The sequence below is a fragment of the Triticum dicoccoides genome, chromosome 2B, assembly GCF_002162155.2.
Source record: "Triticum dicoccoides isolate Atlit2015 ecotype Zavitan chromosome 2B, WEW_v2.0, whole genome shotgun sequence".
Classification (NCBI taxonomy): Eukaryota; Viridiplantae; Streptophyta; class Magnoliopsida; order Poales; family Poaceae; genus Triticum; species Triticum dicoccoides.
In genome coordinates, this window is record NC_041383.1 from 653711357 (window position 1) to 653721646 (window position 10290).

General features: G+C 45.7%; 1 protein-coding gene across 1 annotated transcript; it reads left to right on the forward strand.

Annotated features, from left to right (window-relative positions):
* Window positions 1-4303: 4303 nt before the first annotated feature.
* On the forward strand, window positions 4304-9915 carry LOC119361102. The gene is made up of 8 exons (XM_037626472.1): window positions 4304-4717; window positions 5516-6905; window positions 8171-8418; window positions 8492-8695; window positions 8789-8881; window positions 8949-9056; window positions 9141-9497; window positions 9591-9915. Exons 1-8 carry the CDS (start codon window positions 4304-4306, stop codon window positions 9642-9644), a joined length of 2868 nt encoding a protein of 955 aa, XP_037482369.1. The 3' UTR covers window positions 9645-9915.
* Window positions 9916-10290: the final 375 nt, after the last annotated feature.

The following is a 10290-nucleotide window of genomic DNA, read 5'->3' on the forward strand; positions in this document are numbered from 1 at the left end:
GCGAGCGATAGAAAACAAATGGATCTTTAAGAAGAAGACGGACGCGGATGGTAATGTTACCATCTATAAAGCTTGACTTGTCGCTAAGGGTTATTGACAAGTTCAAGGGGTTGACTACGATGAGACTTTCTCTCCCGTAGCGAAGCTAAAGTCCGTCCGAATCATGTTAGCAATTGCCGCATACTATGATTATGAGATATGGCAAATGGATGTCAAAACGACATTCCTTAACGACCATCTTAAGGAAGAACTGTATATGATGCAGCCGGAAGGTTTTGTCGACCCTGAGAATGCTAACAAGGTGTGCAAACTCCAGCGATCCATTTATGGGCTGGTGCAAGCATCTCGGAGTTGGAACATTCGCTTTGATGAGATGATCAAAGCGTTTGGGTTTATGCAGACTTATGGAGAAGCCTACGTTTACAAGAAAGTGAGTGGGAGCTTTGTAGCATTTCTCACATTATATGTAGATGACATACTTTTGATGGGAAATGATATAGAACTTCTGGACAGCATTAAGGCCCACTTGAATAAGTGTTTTTCAATGAAGGACCTTGGAGAAGCAGCCTACATACTAGGCATCAAGATCTATAGGGATAGATCAAGACGCCTCATAGGTCTTTCACAAAGCACATACCTTGATAAGATATTGAAGAAGTTTAATATGGATCAGTCCAAGAAGGGGTTCTTGCCTGTGTTGCAAGGTGTGAAATTGAGCTCAGCTCAATGCCCGACCACGGCAGAAGATAGAGAAAAGATGAGTGTCATCCCCTATGCATCAGCTATAGGGTCTATTATGTATGCCATGTTGTGTACCAGACCTGATGTAAACCTTGCCGTAAGTTTGGTAGGAAGGTACCAAAGGAATCCCAGCATGGAACACTGGACAACGGTCAAGAACATCCTAAAGTACCTGAAAAGGACTAAGGATATGTTTCTCGTTTATGGAGGTGACGAAGAGCTCGTCGTAAAGGGTTACGTCGACGCTAGCTTCGACACAGATCTGGATGACTCTAAGTCACAAACCGGATACGTGTATATTCTGAATGGTGGGGCAGTAAGCTTGTGCAGTTGCAAGCAAAGCGTCGTGGCGAGATCTACATGTGAAGCAGAGTACATGGCAGCCTCGGAGGCAGCGCATGAAGCAATCTGGGTGAAGGAGTTCATCACCGACCTAGGAGTCATACCCAATGCGTCGGGGCCGATCGCACTGTTTTGTGACAACACTGGAGCTATTGCACTTGCCAAGGAGTCCAGGTTTCACAAGAAGACCAGGCACATCAAGTGTCGCTTCAACTCCATTCGTGAAAATGTTCAAGATGGAGACATAGATATTTGTAAAGTACACACGAATCTGAATGTAGCTGATCCGTTGACTAAACCTCTCCCTAGGGCAAAACATGATCAACACAGAACACTATGGGTGTTCGATTCATCACAATGTAACTAGATCATTGACTCTAGTGCAAGTGAGAGACTGTTGGAAATATGCCCTAGAGGCAATAATAAAATGGTTATTATTATATTTCTTTGTTCATGATAATAGTCTATTATTCATGCTATAATTGTGTTATCCGGAAATCGTAATACACGTGTGAATACATAGACCACAACGTGTCCCTAGTGAGCCTCTAGTTGACTAGCTCGTTGATCAACAGATAGTCATGGTTTCCTGACTATGGGCATTGGATGTCATTGATAACGGGATCACATCATTGGGAGAATGATGTGATGGACAAGACCCAATCCTAAGCATAGCTCAAAGATCATGTAGTTCGTTTAGCTAGAGCTTTTCCAAATGTCAAGTATCATTTCCTTAGACCATGAGATTGTGCAACTCCCGGATACCGTAGGAGTGCTTTGGGTGTGCCAAACGTCACAACGTAACTGGGTGACTATAAAGGTGCACTACGGGTATCTCCGAAAGTGTCTGTTGGGTTGGCACGAATCTAGACTGGGATTTGTCACTCTGTATGACGGAGAGGTATCTCTCGGCCCACTCGGTAATGCATCATCATAATGAGCTCAATGTGACCAAGTGTCTGGTCATGGGATCATGCATTACGGTACGAGTAAAGTGACTTGCCGGTAATGAGATTAAACGAGGTATTGGGATACCGACGATCGAATCTCGGGCATGTAACGTACCAATTGATAAAGGGAATTGTATACGGGATTGATTGAATCCTCGACATCGTGGTTCATCTGATGAGATCATCGAGGAGCATGTGGGAGCCAACATGGGTATCCAGATCCCGTTGTTGGTTATTGACCGGAGAGGCATCTCGGTCATGTCTGCATGTCTCCCGAACCCGTAGGGTCTACACACTTAAGGTTCGGTGACGCTAGGGTTGTAGAGATATGAGTATGCAGTAACCCAAAAGTTGTTAGGAGTCCCGGATGAGATCCCGGACGTCACGAGGAGTTCCGGAATGGTCCGGAGGTAAAGAATTATATATAGGAAGTCAAGTTTCGGCCATCGGGAAAGTTTCGGGGGTCATCGGTATTGTACCGGGACCACCGGAAGGGTCCCGGGGGTCCACCGGGTGGGGCCACCTATCCCGAAGGGCCCCATGGGCTGAAGTAGGAGGGGAACCAGCCCCTGGTGGCTGGTGCGCCCCCCCTTGGGCCCCCCCTGCGCCTAGGGTTGGAACCCCTAGGGGTGGGGGGCGCCTCCACTTGGCTTGGGGGGCAAGCCACCCCCCTTGGCCGCCGCCCCCCTTGGAGATTGCATCTCCTAGGGCCGGCGCCCCCCTAGGGGCCTATATAAAGAGGGGGGAGGGAGGGCAGCCGCACCCATGCTCTTGGCGCCTCCCTCTCCCCTTGCTATACCTCTCCCTCTCGCAGAAGCTTGGCGAAGCCCTGCCGAGATCGCTGTTGCATCCACCACCACGCCGTCGTGCTGCTGGATCTTCATCAACCTCTCCTTCCCCCTTGCTGGATCAAGAAGGAGGAGACATCTTCCTCAACCGTACGTGTGTTGAACGCGGAGGTGCCGTCCGTTCGGCGCTAGGATCTCCGGTGATTTGGATCACGACGAGTACGACTTCCTCAACCCCGTTCTCTTGAACGGTTCCGCTCGCGATCTACAAGGGTATGTAGATGCTCTCCTCTCTCTCGTTGCTAGATGAACACATAGATTGATCTTGGTGAAAGCGTAGAATTTTTTTATTTTCTGCAACGTTCCCCAACAATCGCTTGGAATGCAATAAAAACCGTCTCACGCTCTACTGGATTGCTCACGGCCTCTGCCAGCGTGCGGTCTCATAACGTGGCGTTGCTTTTATTTTATTTTCCTTCTACAACTGGCAGGTGGGGCTGAGAGGGAAACTAAGCTGACAAGGTGTCATTTGACCGGTCAACTAAAAAAATACGAAGCTATATGGTGTGACAGTGACCGTATAATCACCATAACACGTATATAATGACTGTGTTAACCGTATTCTTAAGTACAGTGACCAAAGTGAACGTACATGACAAGTTCAGTGACCATCATTGTATTTTACTCAAAAGACAAATCCGGACGTGTCTCCGAATGTTGGTTAGGAAATTCTTCAGCACTGAAGACAGCGTCGGTTGCCAGGGGCCGGCGGGAGGGCTCCGTTTTCAGTCGTTTTTTCCTGTCTTGTTAGGGTTTGTGTCATGCTCAGGAAGGCGAGACGGCGGCGGCTCCCTGAAGATGGAATAAAGGTCTCCCCGCCTAGCCTCCGTTCCGGCGGTGCATCTAGCATCGTTGGTGGGCGTGTGGAGGTGTGTCTCCGGCGGATCTATCTTTGGTGGATTTGCTCGGATCTCGTCGTTGTTCGTCTATGTTCATGTGTCTTCGGGTTGAATCCTTCCAACCTACGTTATTCTTCATCGGCGGTGGTTGCTGTTCTGGTGCGCTGGTCCTATGGGGCCTTAGCACGACGACTTTCCGACTGTCTACTACAACAAGTTGTGCCCGACTCCGGCGATGGAGGGGTGATGACGGCGGCGCGCCTTCGGCTCGCTTCAGTATTTGTAGTCGTCGCTAGGTGATCTACGGATCTGGATGTAATTTTTATTTCTGGTGTTCGTTATACTACCATGATTGAAGAATGAATAGATTAAAAGTTTTTCGAAAAAAAAAAGACAGCGTCGGTTTTTATTTCACTCTCTGTGTCTCTAGAGAGAGAGAAAAAAAAGGAGTCTATTTTGCTCGGGTGGGGAGCAAAACCTAGGCGGAGTGTCGCTAGAGAGAAAGCGCACACTGCAACAGTTTCCCCCCAGAGCGCCGCCGTCCGTAAGCGAAACGAGCCCTCGCCGTCGCCGTCGAGCGGCTATGGCGCCGCCGCGGCAGGACTCCCCGGAGGGTTTGGAGGTGCAGTGCGCGGGGTGCGGCGAGACGCTGGAGGTGGACCCGGGCCTGACGGAGTTCATCTGCCCGGACTGCGCCACGCCGCAGTCGCTCCCGCCGGAGCTCATGCCGCCGCCGCCGCCGCGGCGGAAGGCGCTGCCCCTGCCCCGCGCGGCCGCCGACGTCCGGGGCGCGCGGCTGCCGTGCGGCTCCTGCGGCGCGCTCCTGAGCGTGCCCGTCGGGCTGGCGCGCTGCGCCTGCCCGGTCTGCGGCGCCGAGCTCGCCGTCGACACCGCGCGGCTCCGGCATTACCTCCTCTCGTCAGCTACGGCGGAGTGCGCCGTGCCCGTGGTGCCACTCGGCGACCCCTCCGCCCCACCCATCCTCCAAGCCCAGCAGGTATGCTGTCGTCAAGGTGCTATTGCAGTTTCAGGCGTAGTTCAGTTGCTAGTATGCCTTTGGTTGAGAAAGGTGGGAATTTGTTCTTAGTGTTAAACAATTTTACATTTTTACCTAACGTTGATATGTGTTCACCAAACTGATAAACGATTTGTTTAATTAGTTTATTGAGAACAGTAAATCTGTTTCCAGTTTTCCACACTACAATATGTAACTAGGGTCTGTCTAACAAAGCTGTTTTACTTCATATCAATTGAAGTGTTGAGCTTACCGGCTAGTATTTGTAAGTTGTATGCATCAAAGGAAAGCCCATGTCTGGAACTAGAGCATTTGCATTTTCAAGGCCTTCCTTATGGTTATGCTACTGTGTATGAATGAGATGGGGGTAAGAAAAAAACATGCAAATGGGTATTAGATTGAAGTAAAGAGTTATTTACTTCGGTCAATCTTGGTGGATTTGAGGAGTTGTAGGAGACTAGGAGTTAGAAGCTTTCAGCCTGACTAATAAATGTGTAGATTGCTAGATCAGTAAAATGATGCACTATGAGTGGAGAAAGTGTTGCTGCAGAGTGCAAGGTGTTCCTACATGCTTGGCACCCAGCTTGTGTGTGAGTCGAGAATGGATGCAGTCTGAACTAAACCAAATTGTTTTTTTAATGATTACCAGCTTAATGTGAGCCAAGTTTTCTTAGTATGAGCTCATTACACTACATTGAAGCATATTATCATTGTTATTAGAAGTACGCTACACTTATCTAAACTAATAGTGTATTTTTGTGTGCTTCTATTGCAATGCAGGTGCGGCAAGAACATCCTAATTTTGGGATTCGTGCAGGACTTTTGTGGACAGATCCTGATAATCGGACAAATTGTATGGGACAGGTACAAACAAATAATCCAAATCAGCTTATTCCAGAGCAGGCAGATCTGGACAATCCTGGTTCTACGATTGAGAGAGGGGAGGTACATGATGTCAGTGGGGAGGTACATGATGTCAATGGAATTTTTACTAAGCGGACAAACATGCATTCAGTTGGCCCTGGAATTGTTAGTCCCGAAAGGAGACATGAAGAGCCTGAAAATCATGACCGCCATCAGGCGCAAGTTCAATCTTCCAAAACGCGTATAAATTGCAGAACTGGGCAATCTACTGCCCCCCAAACTGTAAATATAGAAAAGAGGCAGCTGCTCACTCCCGATCAGACCATACAACAGGCACAAAAACAGCCTTCTTGTCATGCAATATGTACAGAGAAGGCACATGCAGAGGATGCAGATGGGGTGATTCATGTCCAGGAAAAGCAACAACAGCGTGTCAGCCAGGTAAATCATACAGAAGAATTATGCACTCAAGCGGCCGACGAGATAATTACAAGGGACAGCAATGGAACGAGAGTCGGGTACGCAGCTTGCAGTGATGCTGCATTTGCAGAGAGGAGGAAGGTGCATGAAGCAAATGACGCTATAAAACAGGTGCAAAGACAACAATCTGATTCAGCAGTTCATATGGAACCGGAAAATCAAGTGATCCATGTAGAAAAGGAACAATCAAAATCTTTCAGTTGCAGAACCCCCAAGCAAAAAAAGAAGGGTTTGACAGCTGCTTCCAATCCAGGTCTTCAACTTAGGCGCAGCAAACGTTTGGTGAAAGATTCACCTGCCTCCATAGACCAAGAACCTGTTCAAAATGAGTTTCTTGAGAGTCAAGAAGGAACTTCGATTAGCCACATACCAGCCACCGTCAGAGTCAGTGAACCAACAGAAAGTGATTCTGATTCACAGCATGCTGGCTCTCCAGAACAGAGTGAACCAACAGAAAGTGATCCTGATTGGCAGCATGCTGGTTCTCCAGAACAGAGTTTATCGGACTCTCCAGATATTGATAGAATCATCAGCAATATAAAGCCTAGTCCATCCCCTCCATGTGAGATGCATGAACCAAGCTCTAACAAGTTAGACAGCCCTCATTTAACTACACCAACTTCTAATTCAGATCTCAACTTGTCCAATCCCGAGCAGTTTGCACGTAATTACATCCCCCTTGAGGTTAGGAAGGCCCTTCCAGAGCTGAGATCTAATTCATTGTTTGAGCATAACATGTCCCAGGCAAGCTATGGCGAGGCAAGCCTGCATGATTTAACTGATTCAGAAGGAGACGACCCTTGTAGCCCGACTCTCCAGAATGTTGGTAATTTGCGCCTCGCCCTTCACTCATATTATCCTGTGTGTGCCATTGTGCAGAATTAACCTCCTCTAAAGAGGGGTCCTTTTTAGGGAACATAAATATAAGGAATATTATTACAGCAATGATAAATAGAGTTATGAAATCAGTAAGCTTATATAGCGGGTGAACTCAATGTTACCTTCTCTTACATTTTGTTAATGCTTAGTCATGCCAGAATGGCAATTTTATCCAAGTTTGGGTGGATCCATCACATCGAAGGGTTTGCTATGAGAGGAACCTGGGACGTTAAACATTGTTCTTTCTACATGTCAGGACGTGTTTGATCTGTTGTTGAGAGGTAGTGTAAATAGGAAAGATAAGGATGTGGTTTTATCTGAACCCAGTTTAATTTCCAAATGCTATTTATTTCCTTATTTGTACTCTTTGATATTTTGGACCATGAACATGTACTTTCACGTTCTCCAGATAAATAATAGCGGACCCTAAAATTAAGCTGCATAACAAGGGCAGCTGAGCAATGGCAGTGCTTGTAATAGAGTAACTATGCTGTTCGGTGTAATTAGTTGTGTTGGAGGATCAGAGTTCAATTTCAGGTCATAATGAAACTTTGGGTTCTTGGCTCACTGGCTAGTGGCTAACTTCTGGACTTGTGTGTCCAAATTCAAATCGCAGAATTTAAACAATATATTTAGGGTCTCTTTGGATGTAACGCATCTCAAAAGAAAAGTGATGCCTTTGGAGAGAGAAAAGGATGGAAAATGAACAGAAAAAACAGAAGAATGAGATTTAACATATCTCAGACATAAGGAATTAAGAATCACGCCTTTGGATCTCAAAAGTCAAAATATTAGAATTTTGGAAGTGATGCCTTTGGATGCTTTACAGGGAAGGAGGTAGGGGCATGTGCTGCTGTATTCAACTCCAGCCAGGCTCCCAAAATCTTATATCGCAACAGGATACATTTTGTTTTCTTGGACTGGTCATGCATAGACGAATGAGCTCAAAATTGAGTAGTTTTACTAGGTTTATGCCATCTCAAATTAGGTATCATGTGAGAAGTATCTGACTGTCTTAACCAGACTAGTTCCCTCTTTTTCGTTGACTGAACCATTTGGGCCAGGCCTTCTTTATCATTAATTATATGATAAGTTATAGGACTCTAGGCAATTTACCATTTTCAAGCTAGATAGTGTCTAATCATGCATACAATTCAGATACTGCTACAGTTATTTTGGTTGTTCGTATATCTGATTTGTTTTTTCAAGCAGGTACCAAGAGAAACCACAGACGTCTCCGTTGTGGTCTGAAACTCAGTCTTGAGGTGTGGACCTTGCCTAAGGGTGTGCGCATACCGGTTTCATTGAACACTTCAGGTGAACCTGTTGGAAAAGCGGCAGGCACCCTAAGTAACTTTTTGTGTGCAATAGCACGAGATGGCGTATTGGCACCGCTAACATATCATGATTGGAGGCATGTTCCGGAGAAAAACAAGAATATAATTTGGCATATTGTCAAGGTATAAATAAATATTGCTGTTTTTTTGTGTGTGGCTGTACTTCTTCTTTAATAGCCTTTGTTTATTGGTGTAGCTCAAATTTGACATTGCTCCGGTTGGTGAGTTATGGATCATGAAGTCCTTAGGAAAGAGGTGGAGGAGTTGGAAATCTTTCTTGAAACTACAACACTACGATGCTCATGAGATGGAAGAGGAACGCCTTGCTGATCGAAATCCTCGTGTTCTCAAAGAACAGTGGCAATTTCTAGTTGCATATTGGAGTACTGAAAAGGCGAAGGTATTACTGGGAATTATACTTTTGTGTGTGGCTGAGCTTGATTTGCAAGTTTTGGGCTTGTTGAATTATTGTTATATTTCTCTCTGATCTCAGGCCGCAAGTGCTCGCAGTAAAGCTTGTCAGTCAAATGTGGTCGCTCATCATACTGCAGGAACAAAGAGCTTTGCAAGGATAATCGAGGAGGAGGTAATTCAAAGTTGCTTTTGTTGCTTTCACGGTCGATGATGGATTTATTGTGTTAATTTGTGTGCAGAAGCAAAAACGGCCTAACAAGGACGGGCCTAGTGTTGAGGATTTCTTCATAATGACTCATACACCCAAGAATGGGAAACCTATGAAGAAGGCAACAGCTGATGCCATTGTGAGACACAAGAAAATAAACTTACTAAATGAATTTGTTTTGTGGACCGTGCACATAAGAGCTGAAGTTCCGTTGCATGTGCAGGCACGACTTCGTAAGCAGGTAGAGAGTTCAGGAGGTGATTCTGCTGCACATGACTCCTCCTCGAAGGTCCCACGAGGGAAGGCAGTCCTGCAAGCATCCTTCAAGGAAGCCATGGAGGCTAAACGCAGAGCTGAAGACGAGGCGTTGGCGTTGAAGGAAAAAATGATGGCAATGGAAGAAAGCCAGAGAAAGATGCAGGAAGATTTGGCGAATATGAAGAGCGCAGTTAGCGCTATACACAAGACAGCGCCAACTGGTGACTTGCAAGGTCAACAAATGCACAAAAAAACGCCTGTTAGTAAAAACTCTCAAGACGAGCCAACAAGTGGACCATCGTTTCCTCCAGGTTTCGCAAAGGTAATGCTCCTCTCTAGCTACAATACTGACTGACTGGCTCATTGCAGAACATATACAGCCATTTGCATAACCTGTATCACCGTTCTGATTCAGAATCCGAATCCTTCACAACCCATGCGGCGTTCAAAACGGGCCAAGCGCTCGTGAAACTTCATCGATATGTTGATGTCCCCTGACGTTATGATCATTTGACACCACCTCGTCAGCAGCTTCGATCTTCACTCAACATGCAATGCCATCTTGATTATGTCAACGGATCTAAGAAATGAATGAGAAAGAGGGCGAGTGTTTAGCTGCTTGTTCATGTGTAACCTTTTGCCTGTTGGTTGCTGACTTACTGTAAACTGTTGACCTTGGATCATGATATTGTGCATATTATGTCATGACATGATTTATCTCGTATCATTGTACTACTTTATTTATTTGTGTACTTTGTGCGTCATCTGCAAGTTTTGTTGCTTGTTACTGTGGATCTTTGCTTTTGAGTTCCTCAGGCTGCTCACGTTATTCTCAAAACGGAGACAGTAAACGTAATATAAATATTTCTAGAAAATTACAGCTTTGACCATTGAACTTTACTATATTTTTTTATTTTTAAAACCCATAAGAAGTGTACAATGTGAAAGTATTTATAGATAAAATCACATGTACATGATTTTCTAACTACCATATAAATAAAAAGTTATAGCTTGGTTGAAAGTTAGGTTCACTTCTTGGCTAGCATTGTTGACATGCAAGCGGTCATATGTCCGATCCTCATTTGTACAGACCGTAAAACCCCTCAAACTCGCTC